Source organism: Microcaecilia unicolor, chromosome 1 (genome assembly GCF_901765095.1).
Source record: "Microcaecilia unicolor chromosome 1, aMicUni1.1, whole genome shotgun sequence".
In the NCBI taxonomy this organism is placed as follows: Eukaryota; Metazoa; Chordata; class Amphibia; order Gymnophiona; family Siphonopidae; genus Microcaecilia; species Microcaecilia unicolor.
Window position 1 is genome coordinate 656,220,991 of NC_044031.1, and position 24,902 is coordinate 656,245,892.

General features: G+C 46.2%; 1 protein-coding gene across 1 annotated transcript in view; it reads left to right on the plus strand.

Moving 5' to 3' along the window:
• The window catches only part of CSK (C-terminal Src kinase), a 188,179-nt gene that overhangs the window by 147,289 nt on the left and 15,988 nt on the right, over positions 1–24,902 (plus strand). Inside the window, exons 11-12 of the mRNA XM_030186510.1 lie at positions 4,614–4,809; positions 15,649–15,735. Coding sequence (XP_030042370.1) covers positions 4,614–4,809; positions 15,649–15,735 — 283 coding nt within the window. The remainder of the gene's footprint in view (positions 1–4,613; positions 4,810–15,648; positions 15,736–24,902) is intronic.

Genomic DNA, 24,902 nt, shown 5'->3' on the forward strand with positions numbered 1-24,902 from the left:
GGGATTTTGATATTTTTCTCACTATTTTTACTGATGCAGATTGTTGTGATCAGTAATGTGAAAAAAACCTATTCTGGAGATTTTTGATTTCAGTCAGTGATCGCAGTTTTCATTTCATGTCATTTCTACTAGGAACCCTTTATCTATGCAAGGGTGTCTTGATTTCTTCTGTAGGAGCTGTTTTCCTTTTTAAAGCTATTCAATGTTTTCAGTCTCCCAGTGCTTCCCCTCTCTTTGGTTGGCAGAAGCCTCGCACATGAAGCAGAGAGAAACCTCACTACCACATACACAACAGTATGCATGCCATGTGTAACTCCATCCATGTACACAGTACTGTACAGGGGAAAACAAAACTCACATGGTCATGAGGGCTTTACCCAGTAGTGTGAGCATGGGGAAGAGGATGGTGCATAGGTGGTTTGCTCAAGGCTATACAATGTAGTGTCATGTAATGTAATGTGGTTCTTGTATTCCACTAACTCCCTATCAGTAAAGGTTCATAATGTGTAACATAATAAAAAAAAACAACAACAGATCAGCAAAAGATGGATTTATGAAATTAAGATCATTATATTAAGAATTATTTTGAATAAGTAAGTTTTCAAGGCTTTATGAAATGAACGGTAAGACGGAGAAGCTTGTAAATTCAGTGGCAACGAGAGCCAAAAATGAACAGACTTAAACCATATTCCTGAAAAGGAAGTCCACGATCTAGGGGTAAAGATACATTTTTAGAAACTAATCTGGGGAACAGCCATCGAATATCCTAAAAATCATGCATGCTAGTTTGAAGTAAATGCGGGCCTGCATAGGAAGCCAATGAAGTGATATTAATGCAGAAAGTAGCACTATCAAATTTTCTAATATGGCATATAAGCTTGGCAAGGGCATTATGAAGAAGCTGAAGCCTGGTTAGTAGTCTGACTGAAAGGGAAAGAATAGACTATTACAATAGACTAAGGGCCCTGTTTACTAAGGCGATTTAGAGTTTTTAACGCACCTACAATTAGCACACGCACTAACTGTGTAGGCGCGTACACGGTTAATGTACGTGCATGGTTAACATGCGTTAAAAACGTTAACGTGCCTATAACGCAGCTTAGTAAACAGGGCCCTCAATGGGATAAAACATAGGCCTGAGCTAAAGTAGTGAAACATTTTTTATCAACCTAACAACAAACATTTTGTAATTGTCGAAGTTTTAAAAAAGCCCAGTTGAACAAGATGGTTTACCTGGGTGTGGTTCAAATGAAGGTGTAATGTTCAAAATAAAACCAAGAATTTTAGAAGAACGTTCAACTTTTAAGGACAATCCTGTCAATGAAAGTAAGGTGTCCGGGTTTGAGCTAGTGTCATGATTGAGCCACAGCAGTTTAGTTTTCGCAACATTTAATTTAAACCCATGCATTTAGCTAAAATGTTCAATCATGGAAATGCAGGTTGCATTCTGAGATGTAGTGGTAGTTAGATCCTCATGAACTTGTACCAGTAAAAGCATATCGTCTGCATAGGAATAAAGATTTACTCCTAGCGGAAAGAAGCCAAAGTCTGTGCAAGACATGTAAACATTAAACAGAATGGGCGAGAGTGGAGAGCCCTGAGGGAACCCTCAAGGAGACATCCATTCCTTTGACAATACAGCTTTCATCTTATTTATTTATTTATTAATTAGGATTTATTTACTGCTTTTTTTGAATGAATTCACTCAGTAAGAATAGATAAAATATGAGCAATAGGCAATTACAGCACTACAGATATTCAAATAACAATACAAAGTATGGCATAGTATACTACTTACAATGTCAACACAATACGTAATAGAACATTTTAATTGATAGTGAAGGGTAAAGAAAAGATGTAACATTTTGATAGGTAAAGCAGGAAGAGTTAGAAAGTAAGGTGACAGTTAAAGAAAGTTGCACATGAGGTCATAGAGATGGTCAAATATCTCAGCTAGGGTAGGAGTGGATAAACATGTCCTGCTGCAGTATGTGCAGCCCAAGTCTCTCCTTGTGTGTGTGAGTGAGACTAACAAGTTAGTTACTTCTTCCATTAAAGGCCTGGTCTTAACAATATAGTGTCTGTTACGTAGGAACTGTCTAAACCAGAAGAAAACTTTGCCCGAAATGCCTCTAGAACTTAGTTGATTTTGATATTTTTCTGTTTAAATTATGTTGAATGCTTCTGTAAGATCAAATTGAAGAAGTGTAAGAGTTTTTCTTTTTGCTAACAGAAGAGCATCAGAAATAAGTGTCTCAGTTCATTAAATTTGGCTTTAGAGTCTTCCATAAGGCAGACTCTGTACTATGGAAGACTCTAAAGCCAAATTGTGAGAGTCCAGGTAGTTAGTCAATTGCTCTGCCACAATTGCTTCTGAGTTTTTCGAAAGAAGGGGGATACTAGCCACCGGGCTAAAATTAGAGGGTAGGCTAGAGTCTAAAGTAGATTGTTTAAGAATAGAAGTAAAAATGAGCTTACCCAGACTTGATGGATATTGCCTTGATGTTGTGTTTACTAATAATGTAATCCAGTCAATTATGTATAGTGGAGCATCCTTCATAAGATAAGAGGGGCAGCTGCCTAATAAGCAAAGTGAGAGGAGAATGTGTTCAATGAAGTTTTTAATTTATCTCTGCTAACATGAGAGAAAGATAACCAGGATCGATCAGCAGGGATCCTTAATGAATCAGTTAAAAATATAGAAACATGTATAGCTGTCTAACAAGGTCACTGAATTTTACATTTTATCTAAAAAAAAATAAATAAATAAGTTGCTAAGTCAAAAGCTGATGGAAGACTGTCATAATCGTCAGTCTTTTTGGACATAGATTTAAGATTATTAAAAATATCAAAAAGTTGCCTAGAAGGGGAAGGAAAATTAACTATAGAGGCAGTAAAATAAGACATTTTGGCATTGCTATTTTATGTTTTTAAGATGTTTTTCCAGTCTAGCTTCAGTGTGGGATTATGTGATCAGCACAAGTAGCAGCTCCGGGAGTGTTTTATAAGGAGATCTCACACGGATAAAATTCCAGGAAAAACACCTTTATTTGACACCAGTATAGACTCAACACAGGGCCGTGTTTCATTGGGACCTATCCGCCTGCCTCAAGGGTTGAAGGAACACAATAAATAAAACAATATATATAAAGAAATAAATAAAACAATATAAGATTACAAAAGCTAAAAAAAAAAAAAAAAAGTTAAAAAAAGGGGGAAGTTCCACTTTAAAGAGTATTAGTAACAATGGACTGCAAATATAATAACAAAATGACACTTCCTACAACTCACACCAACCAAATTTACATACATATTGTGAATAGCGAAAAATAAAAAACATTGATGCAGATATACATACTTGATGTAGATGTACTTAAGTTACATTTGTACGTACATCTGCGTCTGTGAGTTGGTGTGAGTTGTAGGAAGTCAGTCATTTTGTATTATATTTGCAGTCTGTTGTTACTAATACTCTTTAAAGTGGAACTTTTGTTCTCCCTTTTTTAACTTATGTTTTTTTTAGCTTTTGTAATCTTAACTTGTTTTATTTATTTATATATTTTGTTTATAGTGTTCCTTGGACCCCTGAGACAAGCGAGTAGGTCCTGCCGAAACCTGGCCCCGTGTCAGGTCTATACTGGTGTCAAGAATTAAGTTGCACTAATTCCTTAGTATACCATTTAACATTATGGCTAAAAGGGATCTTTTTACTAACTAAAGGTGCTAAACTATTCATAGTTGTGGATAATACATCATGCCAATTCTGATGTGAACCAATTGGGTCTGAAGAAACAGGTGGTAGTTGAGATATAACAGTATTCCAAAAAATATCAGCATCAATTCTTTTCCTGGTGAATTTCGTGAGAGAGCGAGAGCTAATAGAAATATTCTTAAGAGAGAGTATGAATTCAGACAAAAAAATTATCTAATCATAAAACCAGTTTCCAACTAACATGGGATATGTAGAGAAAATATGTAGAATCTAAAAAAATCCAAGCAGTGACCTTTCTCATGAGAAGGGTGGATAGAGTGTATCGAAGGCCCACAGAATTTAAAATAGTAATACAGTGTAAAACATCAGGGTCACTGTTGTCCTCTAAATGTAAATTCATATCACCCAACAGTATTAAGGAACTAAAAAGCGGCAGTTGGTGAGACAAAAACTCCACAAACTTCTCTTGAGACTTTTTTCAATTTCCTGGTGGACAATAAATTACAATTAAACAGGCGTTCCCTGTATGGTTAGAATCAATCAGCTTTACAGCACAATAGTTCTAGCTCTGGTCTGGAAATAGAATCTACTAGTGATATTTTTTAGAAAGTTCTTATAGTTGATGGCAATCTCACCACCTTTTTTTTAGAAAATCTAGAATTATGTAGGACCTTATAACCAGGGGGACATAATTCAGCTAAAACAACAGGATCAAGAGGTTTTGCTGGGATTTGGAATCAGGCTTCAGTTGTAGATGATGTGGAAGCACACAGCCTCAGAGTAAAAGGTGCTGCTGCCAGTGTCTCTGATTATCAGTAATGGTGTGTGTGTATATATATATATAGAGAGAGAGATATATGTATATATATTTATTCATTCTTTTTTTCCTCCCTATTTATAGGGACGTTTGTGAGGCAATGGAATACTTGGAAGACAATAATTTTGTACACAGAGACCTGGCTGCCAGGAACGTCTTGGTGTCAGAGGACAATATTGCCAAGGTCAGCGATTTTGGACTGACAAAGGAGGCTTCAGCCACACAGGACATGGGGAAGCTTCCGGTGAAATGGACAGCACCAGAAGCACTTAGAGAAAAGGTGAAATTTTATCATCTTTTTTGGGCTCTTTCCTTTCATCCCTGTCTGCCTGTTCCGTTCTGTCTGACTGCAAACCATGACATGCCTTTCCTTGCCCCATCTGGAGGAATGTGTATTATCTATGCAGCATGGTCTGCAGTAAGCACATGTCTGTATTCTAATTGATTTACTCATATTAGTCATCTCATCTGTGTCCATGCCGACTCTTGGTACATTGTTTCTCTGAGGACAAGCAGGTCTGTTCTCACAGGTGGGTAACGTAGGCAGCGTTGCCCGGTCCGGATTGTATGACGAGCATAAGAAGTGCTTTGTGGTTCATGAGACATGCTCCACCGTGCATGCTCATGTGCCTTCCCGCCTGCCACATGAACGCAGTCACCTCAGTTGCTTTTTTACAGTGGTGAGGAGAGGGTGTACTTTTTCACCATCTCCACACATTACTCGGTCCAGGAGCTTCTTTTGTGCTTATCAGCGTGTTTTTCTTCGCCTTTTCGGGGGTTCTTCCATTCACAGAACTTTGCTGTTTTTGACTCCTAACCACTTTTCACTTGCCCTGTACCCTTTTATCTCCATACCTCTCAGTTGTTCTGTCTGTGTGCCTGTCCTCTTTAGATTGTAAGCTCTTTGAGCAGGGACTGTCTTTTTCATGTTTGGTGTGTAGCGCTATAGAAATGATAAGTAGTAGTAGTGTTCCCTTTCTTTTATTTTCTTAGGGGTTTTTGCCAATTTTTAAGTTTTCTTATTTTTTCGTCATCACGAGGCTGCTTTTGGGCCTTGGCCACAGCCAGATTCACTCCCTATTTTTGGGGGGTGCCTTGCACCTTTTTTAGGCACCATCGCTTCCTTTAATTTAGCCGACGAAGCTTTCCCATCCATGTCCACTAAAGCTTCCAGTGGCTTCAAGCACTATACCTGGTGCAATCGGGCGATCTCTGGAACAGACACCCGTTCTTGGGTGTCTCCAGTGTTTAGGGCCCAACCATAGCCCTTTGAACTGCATTATTTGACTTTGTATGAAGAAAAAGACACAACTTTCCAGAGATGTTCAATGCAAGAAACATTTTGGAGCCAAGTCCGGGTCCACAGCGTCAGCATCAAGGTTGGAGGTATCTGCATTGATGTGAAGCATCGCACTGGCGTCAGGAGCATTGGTAAGCATGGCTGCTGCTAAACCTGCAGATACTGGGAGCAGTGGTGCATCAAGTGGGGCTCCACCTGTTTCGAGGCTTACTGCTGTGCAGAGCCCCCGTGACTGTCCATTGTCTGACCCGATCCTGAGGCAGCGTGAGGATTCGAGGTCATCCTTGTCAGCACCGAGGAGCCTCAGTGACAAGCTAAGGTCAAGAAACATCATCATCAATCCCCCTCAACGCATGGTGCCAGGAGTTCTGGGGCATTGAGGGATTCGGCACCCGAGAAGCGTCGGTGCCGGGAGGACTGCTGTTCCTCCATACAGGAGGTACCGATGCACTCTTCTACCACCAGCCACCAAGCCAGCTCCAGTATCGACCCCAACAGACCTGCAATGTGTCTCTCAACTGGAGCCCCAGCTTTTCCTGATGTCGGCTCTCAATGAGCGCATCTGGGCCTTACTTCTTGAGCTGCTTGATGGCCTTATGCAACGGTGTGCTTCAGCACTGGGGGTGCTTGTGCCTAGCCCTCAGCCTGCGGTGCGGCCTCCGACACCGGTACCATGTGTGGCCCCAGTGTCAACTGCCACCCAAGCCGGGACCCCCTCGATATCAGTGGAGGAAGGTTCGCCGGAGTCCAGACGGGAACTGACTCCTCGATGCCATTCTTGAGAACATGGCTTCTCTGCATTGAGGCAGGCTCGGTCTTGACACTCTCATAGAGAGGTTTTGAATGGCACCGATGAGCTCTCATGGGAGTCTGAGGAAGATCCCAGGTACTTTTCCTCAGAAGAGTCCTTTGGGATAACCTCTGAACCCTCCCTTCCACCTGAAAGGAGAAAGTCTACCCCGGGAGAGCCTTTCATTTCCATCTTTTGTAAAGGAAATGGCTAACGCCATTCCATTTTCTTTACAAGTGGAGGACGAGCCCAGGACCAAGATGCTAGAGGTCGTGGACTACACATCTCTTTCTAGAGAGGCTGTGGCTGTCCCTCTCCATGAGGTACTCCAGAAAGTCCTCATTAGGAATTGGGAGTTCCCTCTGTCTGTTCCGGTACTGCCCAAGATCATTGATTCCATGTACCGGATCCACAGCATACCTGGATTTGATAAGCCTCGGTTGCCTCACATTTCCATAGTGATGGGTCCACTCTCAAAAGAGCCAGGAGTCCCAGGGACTATGCCTTGGCGCCCCCAGGTAGAGAAGCTAGAACCCTGGATTCTTTTGGGCAAAAGATGTTCCAGGCCTAAATGCTCATCTTCCAAATACAAACCTACCAGTTCTTCACGAGCATCTGCTTGCAAAACGTGGTGCACAAGTTGATGGACCTGGCTGAGACACTGCCTCTGAAGCAGGCTGAGTCACTTCGCCAGTTGGCCAAGCAGCAGAAGGTGTGTCATAAGTACTTGGCCAGGGGCACTTATGACACTTTTGATGTGGTATCCAGGATCTCTGCCCAGAGTACAGCAATGCACAGGCTCTCATGACTGCATGTTTCTGACTTGGAACATTCTGTAAAGCAGCGGTTGGCGGATGGCCCATGCCAGGAGGATAACGTTTTTGGAGAGAAGGTTGAGGAGGTCGCAGACCAAATCGAGAAACATACTGATACCATCTCTTCTCTCTCTCACCGGGCGCCTTTTGCATTTACCTCCTCAGCTAGGAGGACTTTTGGCCAAGGAGGGGTCCCTATTACTATCAAAGGCATGGGTATAACCCCTCAGCTCACCAGCCTGCTTAGGCTTGTTCACATCAACAGCGTGTGCCTAAGGCCCCTGCTGCTCCCTAGGCAAAGCAAGGGATGAGCTTTTGTCTGGATCCAGCAGAGCATAGCCGCAGTAAAAATGTCTGTCCCAGACGACTTGCCGGTCGGGGGGGAACCTGCCATCTTTACAATAAAGGTGGCCCCGTATAACTTCCGACCGATTGGTTTTTCAAATAGTCCATCTCAGATACACCCTCACTTGGTATCACAAACCTCCAAATTTCCCACTGAGAGCTCACTCATTCAGCTCTCAGCACAGGCAGGTACTTGCAGAGGAACTCTCAGCCCTTCTGAAGGCCCATGTAGTCAAGCCACCAGGAGAGGAAGGGCAGGGATTCTGTTCCAGGTACTTCCTTGTTCAAAGGAAAACAGGGAGAATGAGACCTAGATCTAAGGGCCCTGAACAAAATCATGGTCAAAGAAGGGTTCAGGATGGTTTCCCTAGGCACCATGATTCAGGAACACGACTGGCTATGCTCTCTGGACTTAAAGGATACATATACTCACATCCCAATACGTCCAGCCCACCAGATGATTTTGGCTGGGAACACATCACTTTCATACCGCGTCAGCTTCCAGGGTCTTCACCAAATGTCTAGCGGTAGTTGCAGCGTTGCTACGCAGACTGGAAGTCCATTTGTTCCCATATCTCGACTATTCACTGGTGCTCAGGAGTGCATGCGGATGGCTGTTCAGGTGCTTGAACTACTAGGGTTCGTTTTAAATTACCCCAAGTCCCACCTTCACCCTGCCCATCGATTGGAGTTCATAGGAGCCCTGCTCAATACACAGAAATGTTCGAGCCTACTTCCCGGAGATGAGAGCGGACACTCTTGTCGCACTCGCTTCCAGGGTTCGAGCTTCTCTGCAGGTCATATCTTGGCAAATGTTTAGATTATTGGGTCACATGGCTTCCACAGTGTACTTTACATCCATGACACGTCTTCACATGAGATCAGCCCAATGGACCCTGACTTCTCATTGGTGTCAAGCCACGGGGAGTCTGGAAGATGTCATTCAAGTGTCCCCGGAGCTTGTACTCTCCCTTCAGTGATGGATCAAATGGTCCATTTGATCCAATTTGACTCTGGGACTTCCATTCCAAATTCGTCAGCGACAAAAGGTGCTGACGACGGATGCATCTCTCCTTGGCTGGGGGGCTTATGTCGATGGGCTTCACACCCAAGATGTTCGGTCCACCCAGGAAACAAATCTTCAGATCAATATCCTGGAGCTCCAGGCAATCTGGAACTCTCTAAAGACTTTCAGAGGTTGGCTATCTCTTTGAATTGTGCTCATTCAAACAGATAATCAGGTTATTACACCAACAAGCAAGGGGCCACCGGATCATGCACTTTCAGTCGGGAGGCCATCTGGATTTGGCATTGGGCTCGCCAGCATAGCATGTTCCTTCGATCCACTTATCTGGTGGGCAAAAACAACAGCCTAGCAAACAGACTGAGCAGGATAATGCAACCACACGAGTGGTCTTTCAATATGGGCGTTGCCCGCAAGATCTTCCGAGTGTGGGGCACCCCCTCAGTGGATCTCTTTCCCACTCACATCAACTACAAGGTCCCTCAGTTGTGTTCCAGGCTTCAGACCCACGACAGACTAGTGTCAGATGCCTTCCTCCTCAGTTGGGGGACAGGTCTTTTGTATGCATATCGTCCCATACATCTAGTGGGGAAAACTTTGCTGAAACTCAAGCAAGACCATGGAACCATGATTCTGATTAATCTGTACTGGCCCCGGCAGACATGGTTCCCTCTACTTCTGGAGTTATCCTCCGAAAAACCGTGGAGATTGGAGTGTTTTCTGATACTCATCACGTAGAATGAGGGGTCTCTTCTACATCCCAACCGTCAGTCTCTGGCTCTCACAGCTCGGATGTTGAGAGCCTAGAATTCGCTTCCTTAGGTCTTTCAGAGGGTGTCTCCCGGGTCTTGTTGGCTTCCAGGAAAAATTCCACTAAGAGGTGTTATTCTTCAAAATAGAGGAGGCTTTCCATCTGGTGTGAGAGCAAGGCCCTAGATCCCCTTGCTGGCCCTACACAGGCCCTGCTTGAATACCTACTACACCTATCAGAGTCTGGTCTCCAGACTAAATCCTTAAGGGTTCACCTTAGTGCAATCAGTGCTTATCATCACCGTGTAGAGGGTAAGCCCATCTCTGGACAGCCTCTAGTTGTTCGCTTCATGAGAGGTTTGCTTTTGTCAAAGCCCCCTGTCAAACCTCCTCCTGTGTCATGGGATCCCAACATCCTTCTCACTCAACTGATGAAAACTTCTTTAGAGCCACTGAATTCCTGCCATCTGAAGTACTTGACCTGGAAGGTCATATTCTTGGTGACTTGTTACTTCAGCTGGTAGGGTCAGTGAGCTTCAGGCCTTAGTGGTGGGTGTGCCTTATACTAAGTTTCATCACAACAGAGTAGTCCTGCAACGCAAACTTAGTTCCTGCTGAAAGTGGTGTCGGAGTTCCATCTGAACCTGTCGATTTTTTTTGCCAGTGTTCTTTTCCTGACCTCATGCCCCTCCTGGCGAACACCTTGCACTAAAGAATGACATGGGGACAAAGTTTGTCTCTGTCCCCGCCCAATCCCCATAGGTTATGTCCTCACCCCGTCCCCATGGGTTCTGTCTCCGTCCCCGCAGGTTCTGTCTCCGTCCCTGCAGGCCCTGTCTCCATCCCCGCCCCATCCCCACAGGTTCTGTCCCCGCCCCATCCCCGTGGGCTCTGTTTTCATCTGCAGAAGCCTCGAACACTTATGGTTTTATATTTAAATCTTTTTATTAAAATATAAAAAGGAACAATATGCTGTGCAACGGTAGTGTATAATTACAAATAGAGAACAATAATAATGAGCAGCTATAATAACCCTCCTTCCCACCACTACCCTTCCAACCCCAACAATAGGTGATTTCTGCTATACCAAGGAATCCTAATTCACACTGTTAAAATGTCCAGGGGTATAAAATACAACTATATGCCCTAGAGGGGAAAAATATGCCCTATAAAGCACTGATGTTTTTTTAATCTGTGGATAAATAAGAAATCATCAACAATCTCAGGATTCAATCTAGCTCTCCTGTCTTCCACAGTCCTTCCTGGAATAGAAGTTGTCTTCTTAGAAGACGTGCTGGTAGCAGGATGTACAGGATCTCCCATGCAAATTTTGCTAGTTGTTTCCAGTGTGTTGGTTGTTTTTCCAAAAAATCAAAATATCTTTGTAGGCATCACTTAAACATAAATAACAGTCCATTAACAGGCTTCAAAATAGAAAATGACACAGGGACAAAGTTTGTCTCCTGTCCCTGTGGGCTCTGTCCCCGTCCCTGTGGGCTCTGTCCCCGTCCCCGTGGGATCTGTCCCTGCCCCGTCCCTGCGAGCTCTGTTCCCGACCCCATCCCCGCGATTACGGCGGTTCCCCGTCCCCATGTCATTCTCTACCTTGCACACCTTGGATTGCAAGAGAGCATTAGCCTACTACATGAAGTCGACCAGGCCCTACAGACAATCCACCCAACTTTTTATTTCTTTTGATCCCAACAGGATGGGAGTCGCCATCGGGAAACGCAGCATTTCTAATTGGCAAGCAGATTGCATTTCCTTCACTTATGCCCAGGCTGGGCTGGCCCTTGAGGGTCATGTCATGGCTCATAATATCAGATCCATGTCTGTGTCGGTAGCCCACTTGAGGTCAGCCTCCATTGAAGAAATTTGCAAGGCTGTGATGTGGTCTTCAGTCCACACATTCACATCACACTACTGCTTTAAGCAGGCTGCACTATCACTATCATTCAGTTATATAGCTTTAGATTAATCTGAGTTATGTCCTCGCTGTTGCAAGGCCCAGTTGTCCAATGTTTGTTATTTGTAATGAGCCTATATGCTAGGGATTCCCACCTGTGAGAATAGATAGCCGTGCTTGTCCTCAGAGAAAGCAAAGATACTTACTTGTACAGGTATTCTCCGAGTACAGCAGGCCTTACATTCTCACAATCCCTCCCACCTCCCCTTGGAGTTGTCTCCTTTATTATTTTTCCTTTTTGTTACACTCAACTGAGGTGAAAGCGTTCATGTGGCAGGTGGGAAGGCACTCTCGCATGCGTGGTGGAGCGTTTCTCGTGCTCCACAAAGCTGTTTTTATGCTTGTCATAAGACCCAGACCAGGCAATGCGGCCTGCATTACCCACTTGTGAGATTATAAGGCCTGCTGTCCTTGGAGAATACTTGCTACAGGTAAGTATCTTCGCTTACTGTATGGACTGCACTTCTCATCATTTTAGGAAGTAGCCTAAAATCTTCAGATCCCCTAACAGACTAAAGCCTACTTTCCTTGAATTAAGGAAACAAACATGATTAATGTAAATGAGAATATTAAGAAAGTGGTAATATGACAGCACAATGTAGGCTAGTTTGTCATAATAATCAGGGGAAATGAACACATAATCTAATATAATAAAACGCACCGTGAACGTTCTGAAGACAACGTTCTGAAGCCACTCAAACACTCCCTGTAGGGTTCGTGGATTCGTGGTGTGAAGCCTGCCAGCCGTCTCTGCCCCGCCCTCGCGTCAAACGTCATGACGTCGAGGGCGGAAAAAAAAACAAACAATTCCGGCAGCGTCAGGGAAGGAGGCGGCGCTCCCGACGTCTCTAGCCTTCCCTTTGCAGTGTTCCGCCTTCTTCTGACGTCAAGGATGACGTCAGAAGAAGGCGGAACACAGCGAAGGGAAGGCTAGACGTCGGGAGCGCCGCCTCCTTCCCTGACGCTGCGCTGCCGGAACCACCACGGAGGTAAAAAAAAAAGGGATGTTGGGGGGAGAGAAGAGGGTGGGCAGTAAAGTTGAACAATGGGAGCGGGAGGGCAGGGGAGAAACGACAGCATGGATGCGAAGGGGGGGGGGGGAGAAGAGGGCGGGCCAGGCTGGGACATGGGAGAGAGAGGAGCATGGATGCGAGGGGGGGGTCATGGAAGGGAGAGAGGGGAATTGCTGGAAAAGGATGAATGGAGGGGGCAGGGGACAGAGGAGCATGGATGGGCATGGATTGGGAGGGCAGGGCTCAGGGAGAGAGGGGAATTGCTGGATAGGGATGAATGGAGGGGGCAGGGGACAGAGGAGCATGGATGGGCATGGATTGGGAGGGCAGGGCTCAGGGAGAGAGGGGAATTGCTGGAAAGGGATGAATGGAGGGGGCAGGGGACAGAGGAGCATGGATTGGGAGGGCAGGGCTCAGGGAGAGAGGGGAATTGCTGGATAGGGATGAATGGAGGGGACAGATGGCCATGGATGGATATGGATTGCAAGGCAGGGCTCAGGGAGAGAGGGGAATTGCTGGATAGGGATGAATGGAGGGGGCGGTGACAGAGGAGCATGGATTGGGAGGGCAGGGCTCAGGGAGAGGGGAATTGCTGGATAGGGATGAATGGAGGGGACAGATGGGTATGGATGGATATGGATTGCAGGGCAGGGCTCAGGGAGAGAGGGGGATTGCTGGATAGGGATGAATGGAGGGGGCAGGTGACAGAGGAGCATGGATGGGCATGGGAGGGCGGGGCTCAGGGAGAGAGGGGAATTGCTGGAAAAGGATGAATGGAGGGGGCAGGGGACAGATGGGCATGGATTGGGAGGGCAGGGCTCACACTCTCTCTCTCATATACAATGTCTTTCTGACTCACACTCTCACACACTCTGTCTCACACTGTATCACATTCACTCTCTATGTGCCACACAGTCACTCACACACTCGCTTGGTCTCATACACTCACTCTCACAGAGAATCTGTGTCTCACACACACTCTCGCCCACACACACACACTCTCACACTGTGTCTCACATACACACTTGCACACACTCTCATTCTCACACACACACTCTCTCACAAACACACTCACACCCAGACTCACTCTCTCTCTCACACACATACACTCACACTTTCACTCTGACTCTCAAACAGTCACTCTCACATACACTCTCCCAAACATGCACACTCCGAGGAAAACCTTGCTAGCACCCGTTTCATTTGGTCAGAAACGGGCCTTTTTTTACTAGTAATTTATATATGCTTGGTAAAAAAGGAAAAAAAAACTTGTGAGCCCATCAAACTTTCCTCTGACTGTTACAATGGATTTGTGGAGTCATTTGATAAAGTGGCCTATAATGTAATCTTCCATGTCATTAAAAAAAAAAAAAAAAAACTAGCAGGGTGGACATTTCCTAGCGGTCAGGAATTCTTGCGAGCAGTGTTTGCTAGGAACCTTAACTGGAGCTGCCCCTGGGCTAAAGGTAATGATTAATATTATAACATTGTTGCTTAAAGTTCTAAAGTAAAACAGAAGCTAAATAGATTCCTAAAACTGTTTTAACATTAATAATTTTATAGGCAACATTCTCTTTGCCTTTCAGGTATTGACACTAAAATGAGCTTGAGCTCTGAGGGACTGATGTAACTGAAATCCCTGGAATGGACCATCTGCTGCTTACACCTTAGTAAAAATTAACCGAGGTGGAAATAGCAGGTGATGCACTAAAGAAATCGCATACAAATGAGCTGCACAGACTTTTACCATGCAGCTCGGTAGGGAAGGCTGCCGGGGCATGTATAGAGCAGTCAGTTGCTAAGCGTAGCTGCTCTGCACATCCTCTGGCTAGCCCTGTGTCGCTGAGCTGTCAAATGCATTTGACAGCTCCCGGTTCCCCCTTCCCCCTGGCAAAAACATTCCTGGTGGACACTGAACCCCCTCCCAGCCCCCCCCCCCCTTGAGGCAAGAAAGGCCCTAGTGATCCAGTGGACCCCCCCCCCCCCCCCCCGGTACCTGAAAAAAAGATGCCTCGGGGCCTTCCCTGCAGAAAATGGCAGCTCCCAGTGCGTACGGTGCTTAGCCCCACCCAGTGCATCCCAGGATGCACCAGGCAGGGATGGGAGCCACCATTTTGTGCTGGGTGGGCCCCGAGGCAAGAGGGTGGGAGATGTTGCTCCTGTCTCCATCTTTTTTTCAGTTACGGGGGGGGTGGGGGGGGGGGTCGGGAGAAGAGGGCCGTTGTTTTTTGGGGGGGAGGGATCAGGGTCCAGAAATTTTTTTTTTGAGGGAGGATCGGGAGGCACGGGGGGATTGGCCTTTTGCGCTGGGGATTGGGGGCATGGGAGGGAGGAGAGTGCATGAGCACAGGAGCAGTCAGCCGCCCTCGGCATCGTCTGCCCCTCTGCACTACTTCCCAGCACCTCCCATACAGAAAAGTAACCCTAGCAGCACTACCAACAACTTCTGACCGCTTATAAAAATTTCCACATTTATGGTAAGGGCTGCTTTTTGAGCATCCCACAGAATGCATATTTAAATACTAATCTCATTTAAATAAATTTGCATAGAATTCTCATTGTGTGCTGCCGCGGACATTAGAAAGCCCACAGAGCCTCTTTGTGCATTGCCCACTTTATACAGTCGTTGCTAAACCGGCTAGAATGAGTCAAAAACGCACAGTGCTGGCTCGGTAACTTTTGTGCATCGGACTCTGAGTGTCAGCTGTTCTGAAAATGCCATTTATCTCAGTATTTTAGGCCACTCCTTTGAGATCAACAGTTTAGCAGCAAGGTGCAATAGGGTCCATATTGTGGTGGATATAATAATTTTTGGGTTGTGTTTAACTAAGAGTCTAACTGCAAGAAAAGTATTATCTTACGTTACATGCACCCTTGAGTGCCTCTCTGTGACTTTAATAGGGAGGCGGGGGTTCAAATAATTTTTATGGTGTGTAGGGATACAGCTTGTACAGTTTGGTGTTGGAACCCTCTCCAGCTAACCAAAATTCTTTTTAAGCAATAAAGCACTTATTTTTCTTGAAGATTGGCTGCAGAAATTTTCAACACATGCTAATCACAGCACAAAGATTTTTCCAACCATTTTATGATAAATGGTCTTGGATTTTGTCTTGTAGAAATTTTCTACAAAATCTGATGTGTGGAGCTTTGGAGTCTTGCTTTGGGAAATTTACTCCTTTGGGCGAGTGCCTTATCCACGGATTGTAAGTATAATTTGTAAAGTGGCATGACTATAATACTGTGTTAACATGGGTGATAGTGTCACTGATTACGCATGGACCAAAAATCTTTTTCCTCTCTTTGTAAGGCCCTGTGTAACTTTGGCAAGAGCGATAAAAGGAGTGGGTATAAAAACATATCATGCATCTAACTTCCCCTACCTAGGATCCCAACTCTGGAATGCTCTACCCAGATACATACGATCAACTAGTGAATACCTTCCCTTTAGGAAATTATTGAAAATCCATCTATTCAAACAGATTTACCCAAATGACTTGACCTACCATAAGCAAACATAAGCAACCCATCCAATTACCGGTTCATCTAATCATTAACAACAATGGCTCAGAAATTACCTCCTACCAATCTTACTACTACTACTATTTAGCATTTCTATAGCGCTACAAGGCATACGCAGCGCTGCACAAACATAGAAGAAATACAGTCCCTGCTCAAAGAGCTTACAATCTAATAGACAAAAAATAAATAAAGTAAGCAAATCAAATCAATTAATGTGAACGGGAAGGAAGAGAGGAGGGTAGGTGGAGGCGAGTGGTTACGAGTCAAAAGCAATGTTAAAGAGGTGGGCTTTCAGTCTAGATTTAAAGGTGGCCAAGGATGGGGCAAGACGTAGGGGCTCAGGAAGTTTATTCCAGGTGTAGGGTGCAGCGAGACAGAAGGCGCGAAGTCTGGAGTTGGCAGTAGTGGAGAAGGGAACAGATAAGAAGGATTTATCCATGGAGCGGAGTGCACGGGAAGGGGTGTAGGGAAGGACGAGTGTGGAGAGATACTGGGGAGCAGCAGAGTGAATACATTTATAGGTTAGTAGAAGAAGTTTGAACAGGATGCGAAAACGGATAGGGAGCCAGTGAAGGGTCTTGAGGAGAGGGGTAGTATGAGTAAAGCGACACTGGTGGAAGATGAGACGGGCAGCAGAGTTTTGAACCGACTGGAGAGGTGGGAGGCCAGCAAGAAGCAGATTGCAGTAGTCTAAACGAGAGGTGACAAGGGTGTGGATGAGGGTTTTGGTAGAGTGCTCGGAAAGAAAGGGGCGGATTTTACGGATGTTGTAAAGAAAGAAACGACAGGTCTTGGCGGTCTGCTGGATATGAGCAGAGAAGGAGAGAGAAGAGTCAAAGATGACCCCAAGGTTTCGAGCCGAGGAGACAGGGAGAATGAGAGAGCCATCAACAGAAATAGAAAACGGGGGGAGCGGGGAGGTGGGTTTGGGGGGGAAAATGAGAAGCTCGGTTTTGGTCATATTTAATTTCAGGTGGCGTTGAGACATCCAGGCAGCAATGTCAGACAAGCACGCTGAAACTTTGGTTTGGATGCAAGGTGAGATATCAGGGGTAGAAAGGTAGATTTGGGAGTCATCAGCATAGAGATGGTAGGAAAAGCCATGGGATGAGATTAATGAACCAAGGGAAGAAGTGTAGATAGAAAAGAGGAGGGGACCAAGAACAGAACCCTGAGGTACGCCGACAGGCAGAGGGATAGAAGTAGAAGAGGATCCACCAGAGTGAACACTAAAGGTGCGGAGGGAGAGGTAGGAAGAGAACCAGGAAAGGACAGAGCCCTGGAATCCAAGTGAGGACAGGGTATCAAGAAGTATGCTGTGATCGACAGTGTCAAAAGCAGCGGAAAGATCAAGAAGAATGAGGATGGAATATTGACCTCTGGATTTAGCCAGTAATAGGTCATTGGAGACTTTAGTAAGCGCAGTTTCGGTTGAGTGGAGAGGGCGAAAACCAGATTGTAATGGGTCAAGAATAGCATGTGAGGAGAGAAAATCAAGGCAGCGGTGGTGAACAGCACGCTCAAGTAATTTGGAGAGAAAAGGAAGGAGGGAGATGGGTCGGTAATTAGAGGGACAAGTAGGGTCGAGTGAAGGTTTCTTATGGAGAGGTGTGACCACAGCATGTTTAAAGGCAGCAGGGACAGTCGCAGTGGAAAATGAGAGGTTGAGAATGTGACAGATAAAAGGAATAAGAGTAGGAGAGATGGCATTAAGAAGGTGGGTGGGAATGGGATCAGAGGAACAGGTGGTACATTTTGAGGAAGAAAGGAGAAGTGTAGTTTCCTCAATAGTAACTTCAGGAAAGGAGGAAAGGGAATGAGGGGAAGGAGAGAGAGGGGAATGGACTAGTGGAGGGAGAGGTGGTGAGGTAGAGAAAGCAAGGTTTATCTTTTGAACCTTGTTGTGAAAGAATTCAGCAAGGGTCTGAGGAGATAATGAAGGGGGAGTTGGGGGAGGGGGCACCTTGAGGAGAGAGTTCAATGTGGTGAAGAGAAGTCGAGGATTAGAGCCAAGAGAGTTGGTCAGTTGGATATAATAATCCTGTTTGGCACATAGAGCAGATTGGAAGGAGGTCAGCATGAACTTAAAGTGTAAGAAATCAGCAAGGGCCCGAGATTTCCGCCAGAGGCGTTCGGCGGAGCGGGTACAGGAACGTAGGTAGCGGATATTAGAAGTCAGCCAAGGTTGGGGTTTTGTACGCCTTACAGGGCGGGTCATCAAAGGTGCAAGAGTGTCTAAGGCAGAGGATAGAGTATTGTTGTAAGAAGAAACAGCCTCGTTGACAGACGTGGATGGTGCCACAGTAGAGAGGAGGTTTGAAACATGGGAGGATAGAGATGAAGGGTCAATATCATGAAGATTCCTAGATAAATTAGATAGGATAGGACGGGACTGGGAGGGAGGAGATTTAAGTGTGAAAGTTATAAGATGGTGATCAGAGGAGGGATGATCAGAGGCAAGGAAACTAGAAGGTGAACAGTTGGAGGAGAAGATGAGATCAAGACAGTGACCATTTTGATGAGTGGGGGAGGTGGAGCATAGTTGGAGATTAAAGGACGACGTTAAAGCGAGTAACTTGGAAATATAAGAGTTGGAAGGATCATTAGCAGGAATATTAAAGTCACCAAGGATGAGAGAGGGGGAGGAAGGATCATGGAAGAAGGCAAGCCAGGCGTCAAAGTCACTGAGAAAAGATGAAAGGGACTTATCAGGGGGACGATAAATGACCGCTATTCGAAGAGGCAGAGGAGAGAAAAGGCGGATAGAGTGGACTTCAGAGGAGGAAAAACAGTGAGATTGAGGTGGAAGAAGGGGTTGAAATCTGGAGGAGGGAGAGAGAAGTAGTCCAACACCGCCCCCACGGCCAGCAGGGCGAGGAGTATGTGAAAATAGATAACCGCCATGGCACAGGGCTGCGACTGAAGCAAAGTCATCAGGGCAGAGCCAGGTTTCTGTTATGGCGAGCAGATGGAGGTGACGCGAGATAAAGAGGTCCTGGATATAGGGGAGTTTGTTACAGATAGAGCGGGCATTCCATAGGGCGCAAGAGAAGGGCAGAGAAGAGGAGGGGAGTAGAGGAATAGAGATGAGGTTAGAGAGGTCACGGTGAGATCTGTAGAGTTTGGATAATAGTTGGTGAGGAGGGCCAGGATTGGGATTGATGTCACCAGCTGAGAGTAAGAGGAGTAAAAGAGAGCGGAGGAGAGTAGGAGAGGTGTGGCCACGAAGGCGTCGAAGGCGAGAGGTATTTAGGTGGAATGGGGAAGGCAAAATGGAGGGAAGAAAGAGACGGAGATTAAAAGCCAAGAGGGAGGAAGAGGGTAGGAGAGAAGGTGAGGTGATGAAGTCAATGGATGGGAAGTGAGTTCCTGTAGCGGAGAGAGGTAGGGGGTGAGGGAAAAGATTAGGAAGGGACAGAGCTAGGAAGAGAATGTGAATAGGGGCCATAAACGATTAAGGTACTTTAGCAACTGGAAAAAGATTAGATAGAAAGAGAAAAATGCCCGGCACCTAGAGCGGAGACCCTGAGTGGATCGGGGTGGACCTGGGTGTCACCCCGGAGAAGGCTGTAAGGATATGCAGATGAGCTGCAAGTCCTCCACAGCACCTGAAAGGCAGCCAGTGGTAGAGGTGGGCACCTCTCAGCTGAGGAAAGGCTTACCAGGGGTTAGGCCGAAGCCAGCATTCCTCCCCCTGAGGGTCGCCTGATCCTAGCCAAAAAGCACCTGGAAACTCTGTGCACTTGGAGAGAAGGCCCTGGGAAGCTCGGGGTGGAACTGGAGTCACCCCGGATACAGCTGTGAGGAAATGCAGAAGGGCTGCAAGTCCTCCACAGCACCTGGTGGGAGCGCTGGGCACCTAGAGCGGAGGCCCTGAGTGGATCGGGGTGGACCTGGGTGTCACCCTGGAGAAGGCTGTAAGGATATGCAGATGAGCTGCAAGTCCTCCACAGCACCTGAAAGGCAGCCGGTGGTAGAGGTGGGCACCTCTCAGCTGAGGAAAGGCTTACCAGGGGTTAGGCCGAAGCCAGCATTCCTCCCCCTGCTCTTCCCCTACCTCTTCTTCATCGCTCCACTTCCTTATCTATCCCTATCCTTTCTCTCATACCTCTTTTATCCCATTTACCCTTGTTCATTTGTCCTACCACATACCTCCTTTGTTGAGTCAGATACTACAGATTGTATTCTCTTGTTACTATGTAAGCCGCATTGAGCCTGCGATGAGCGGGAAAGCGCGGGATACAAATGTAATAAATAAATAAGCAGTAAGAATATACAATGTGCTATGCTTGTTCAGTCCAAAGATCCTTCACCATTTGATAGTAAGATGTCTAGGTTACAAGGAAATAAATGTTGGTTCTCAAAGAGAAGATCCATCCTTGTTACTCCCTTCCAGCACTAAGCGATGATTTACCCAAAGTCTGTGTGGCTAATAATTGTTCATAGACTTTCTCCTGCTTTTTAAAAATGAACAATGCTAGATGCCTTGACCATATTCTCCAATAACAAATTCCACAACTTAATTATGCATGAAGTGAAAAACATATTTTCTTCATTCACAAGTGAGGATGATGATATCCATTGTCATCCAACAGCACCAACATGGATTAGTTCCCTTAGTTTTTCTGGGCATGTATGGGAACTCCCTTGCAGCTACTACTTCACATGTTCTCTGCGTACTTTTTAAAATTTCTTTATGCCACAGCCCAGATGCGTGACCTCTCTTTGAAATAAACTTAAAGCTGCTGAGAACAGACTTTTCCATAGCTCCATTAATATATCACCCCAACACCCACTCAGAGCTGCTGGGAGACAGAGACGAGCCTGAGATGGGATAAGACCGCCGCTGCCTCCCCCTACTTGGTCCACCACCCCCTACCTTCCTTTGTCTGCTCCTTCCTCAGTCTGTCACACTCCTGCACCTGTGTGCCGTGACCCGGGTTATCGTGTTAACGCAAACACCCGGGTCCGGACACAAAGGAGCAGGAGAGAGACAGACTGAGGGAGCAGAACCCTCTCTCTGCTTCCGGAAGCCTTGCTGGCGCCAGGTTCCTTTGGAGGCTGGGCCCAGGGAATCTTGCCCCACCCCACCCCACCCCCTCGGTGGCCCTGCATCTGCTCCATTCCCTACTTCTCTAAATTCCACCCCCAAAAAGGAAAAACTTTTATGGAAGAACAAATATTTTCCTGGCAGACTTTATGAACTTATTCAGACGCTGCTCATGTGGCTGAAAAATGATCAGTACAAACACCAATCTTACTAGCTACCTATATTTAGGATTAGGTTATGATGATCCAAACTATTCTTTTTTAAAATACCCTGGAGAGGAGGAAGTGATGTCACTGCATGAAATGGCAGCCTAGTTGCTTAGGTCCTGACCCTCTGCCACAACTATTTGCAAATCCAACGAGATCGACACCTACATTTTGTAGAAATAGGCTTGGATGGACATACTCCTATTTCAATCTATATTTGTTTACTATTACTTGACATTTCTAAAGCGCTACTAGGGTTACGCAGCGCTGTACAATTTAACATAGAAGTACAGTCCCTGCTCAAAGGAGCTCACAATCTAAAGGACAAATGTACAGTCAGTCAAATTTGGGCAGTCTAGATTTCCTGAAAGGTATAAAGGTTAGGTGCCGAAAGCAACATTGAAGAGGTGGGCTTTGAGCAAAGATTTGAAGATGGGTAGGGAGGGGGCTTGGCGTAAGGGCTCAGGAAGTTTATTCCAAGCATAGGGTGAAGCAAGGCAGAATGAGCGGAGCCTGGAGTTGGCGGTGGTGGAGAAAGGTACTAAGAGGAGGGATTTGTCCTGTGAGCGGAGGTTACGGGCGGGAACGTAAGGGGAAATGAGGGTAGAGAGGTAATGAGGGGCTGCAGACTGAGTGCATTTGTAGGTAAGAAGGAGAAGCTTGAACTGTATGCGGTATCTGATCGGAAGCCAGTGAAGTGACCTGAGGAGAGGGATGATATGAGTATATCGGTTCAGGCGGAATATAAGATGTGCAGCAGAGTTCTGAACGGATTGAAGGGGGGATAGATGGCTAAGTGGGAGGCCAGTGAAGAGTAGGTTGCAGTAGTCAAGGCGAGAGGTAATGAGAGCGTGGACGAGAGTACGGATGGTGTGCTCTGAGAGGAAAGGGCAAATTTTGCTGATGTTAAAGAGAAAGAAGCGACAGGTCTTGGCTATCTGCTGGATATGCGCAGAGAAGGAGAGGGAGGAGTCGAAGATGACTCCGAGGTTGCGGGCAGATGAGACGGGGAGGATGAGGGTGCCATCAACTGAGATAGAGAGCGGAGGAAGAGGAGAAGTGGGTTTTGGTGTAAAGACGATAAACTCGGTCTTGGACATGTTTACCCCTACCGAACTTGGCGTTGGCCTTTATGGTATTTTGTAAGCCACTTTGAGCCTGCTAATGGGTGGGAAAATGTGGGATAGAAATGTAATAAACATAATACATTTGTGAAAATGAGTAAATCCGTCTCCTCACAGAAGAAGGACCTGGAGCGCACGGCAGGACGATCGGGGAACAGGGCGGTGAGTCGCCACGTGTCGCAGGAACGCTTGTCTCAATCTGACTTGGACTCAGCGTTATCCTTGGCAGAAACGCAGTTACCACCATCAAAGAAGGGAATATCAACTGAGCTGCGAACGTTTCTGACCAGAATTCAAGGAGAGATTAAAACGTCTAAGGAGGATATCCTGGAAAGCATGGCGGCGCTAAACTCTGACCTCCAGGAGCTGGGGGGAAGGGCTGAGGACGTGGAACCGAAAATGGAGGAACAAGCTGAGACGCGTAATGCTCATACTACTAACGTAAGTGATTTGGATAAAAAGTGTGCTGAGATAACATACAAATTGGATGACTTGGAAAACAGAGGCCACTGGAACAACCTTCAGTTTAGAGGGGTCCCGGAAGGTGGCCTGATTGAGGAAGTACAGGTGATTGTTCAACTTTGTTGGGCTCGGCAGCGGGAGCAGCCCCGATGGAACTGGAGAGAGCACATCGGTCTCTGGGCCGACACACCAATAACAAGCCACGGGACATAGTCGTATGCGTTAGTAGATTTGCGGAGAAAGAACTTGTAGTCACCCGGGCACAAAATATGCCGGACTTGGAGTTCAGCGGATCTAAGGTAGCAGTGTATCAGGACCTCTCTCAATATACACTGCAGCAGAGGAGACCATTGAAACCAGCACTGGATATTAAACAAGGTGAAGATTACATATAGATGGGGGATTCCCGTTTTCGCTGCAATTTACATTGAAGGGTGCAAAACACCGAGCTCAGTCACTGGCGAGTGTCTGGGAGTTGCACGCAGCAGGTTTGGCGGCGGCTGCTCCGCCAAACACGATGGCACCTACAACGCGAGCCAAGCTTCAAAGATGGCAGAGAGTGCCCGCATCTTCTGAGAAGTCCGTGCAAAACACCACCCCTTCTGCGGCAGAGACATGAATTGGACAGTTTCTCTATTCATTGCTGAAGATTCGTTGATTCATTTGGAGGACTGAGCCCTGTGTCACTGTTCTCTTGGGAAGGTTGTATACTGTGCTTGTATTTAGTATGAGAGGGCAGTGTATGGGATGTAGGGTTGGTAAGGTGATGGGCTGTGAGAATGGATTCTTGGGGAGGGAGGGTGCAGGGGAGTTGGCTAGGTGTGTTACATAAGCGAAAGTGTGAGGAAGGAGAGCAAAGTGTTTGGTGTGAGGATGAGTAGGGGGAGGATGGTAGCTGTTGGATGTTAGGGTGGATGAGTAGGTGGTGGGGGACATATGAGTCTGAAGTGGGGTGGTTCATTTCCTTGAAATCCCATTCAGGGGACATAGGTCCGCTGTCTGGTGGGTGTAGTGAGACAGAAAAGGGGGATGGGGGGGAGGTGGAGAGATGTTGCGGGGGGGGGGGGGGGGGGGGGGGTGCAGGATATAAATATGCTTGTAATGCAGACCAAGAAGCCTACATGGTTGAAGTGGAATGGGTTCCCCGGACTTTTCATTACCATGTGCATCATACGAAATACTGATTGTTGATGAGTGTTGATTTAAAGGTATTGTCTTACAATGTCAAAGGCCTTAATATGCCACAGAAACGACAAAAGCTCTTTAAAGAACTATTGCAGCTTAAGCTGCATGTTGTCTTATTGCAGGAGACACACCTTCGTCAGATGCATGAGAGGCTTCTCACTCATCCTAGTTATCCACTTGCTTGGTTCGCCTCGTCTGAATCCTCCAGGAGGGGTGGTGTGGCGATATTGATTCACTCGGTACATGCCAGGGTTATTAAAGTAAAGAAAGACCTAGGAGGAAGGTTCTTATACGCTCATATAGTCATTGATGAAACAGATGTTACAGTGGCGACCATTTATGCCCCAAATGAGAAACAACAGTGCTTCTACAACCAAGTGTGTAATACCCTCTCTGAATTTACTCAGGGATCATTAATAAAGGGGGTGGGGTGGGATTTCAGAGCAGTAATGGACAATGTGAGAGATCGCACTAGGGTATCATCCATCGGAGACTCCAAGTTGTCATCTGCTTTGGGCTCCCTTGTGCACTCCTTAGGCCTCCTGGGTATATGGCGACTTACACACCAAAGAGATAGGGACTACACATACTACTCCCACATCCATGACTCCTATTCGCGTATTGACCACATATTTCTAGATACTAAATTGGTTGAGATGGGCCCGGAGGCGGGTATTGTTAATATAACCATATCAGATCACATTTTGGTATGGGCAACCTTGCCGTCTATTAGGTCAGAGGTCCAGGATAAAAGATGGACCATGAATGTGGGTGTCCTGCAAGATGTGGGGATGGTGGAGGGTTATAGAAAAGTGCTGAAGGAG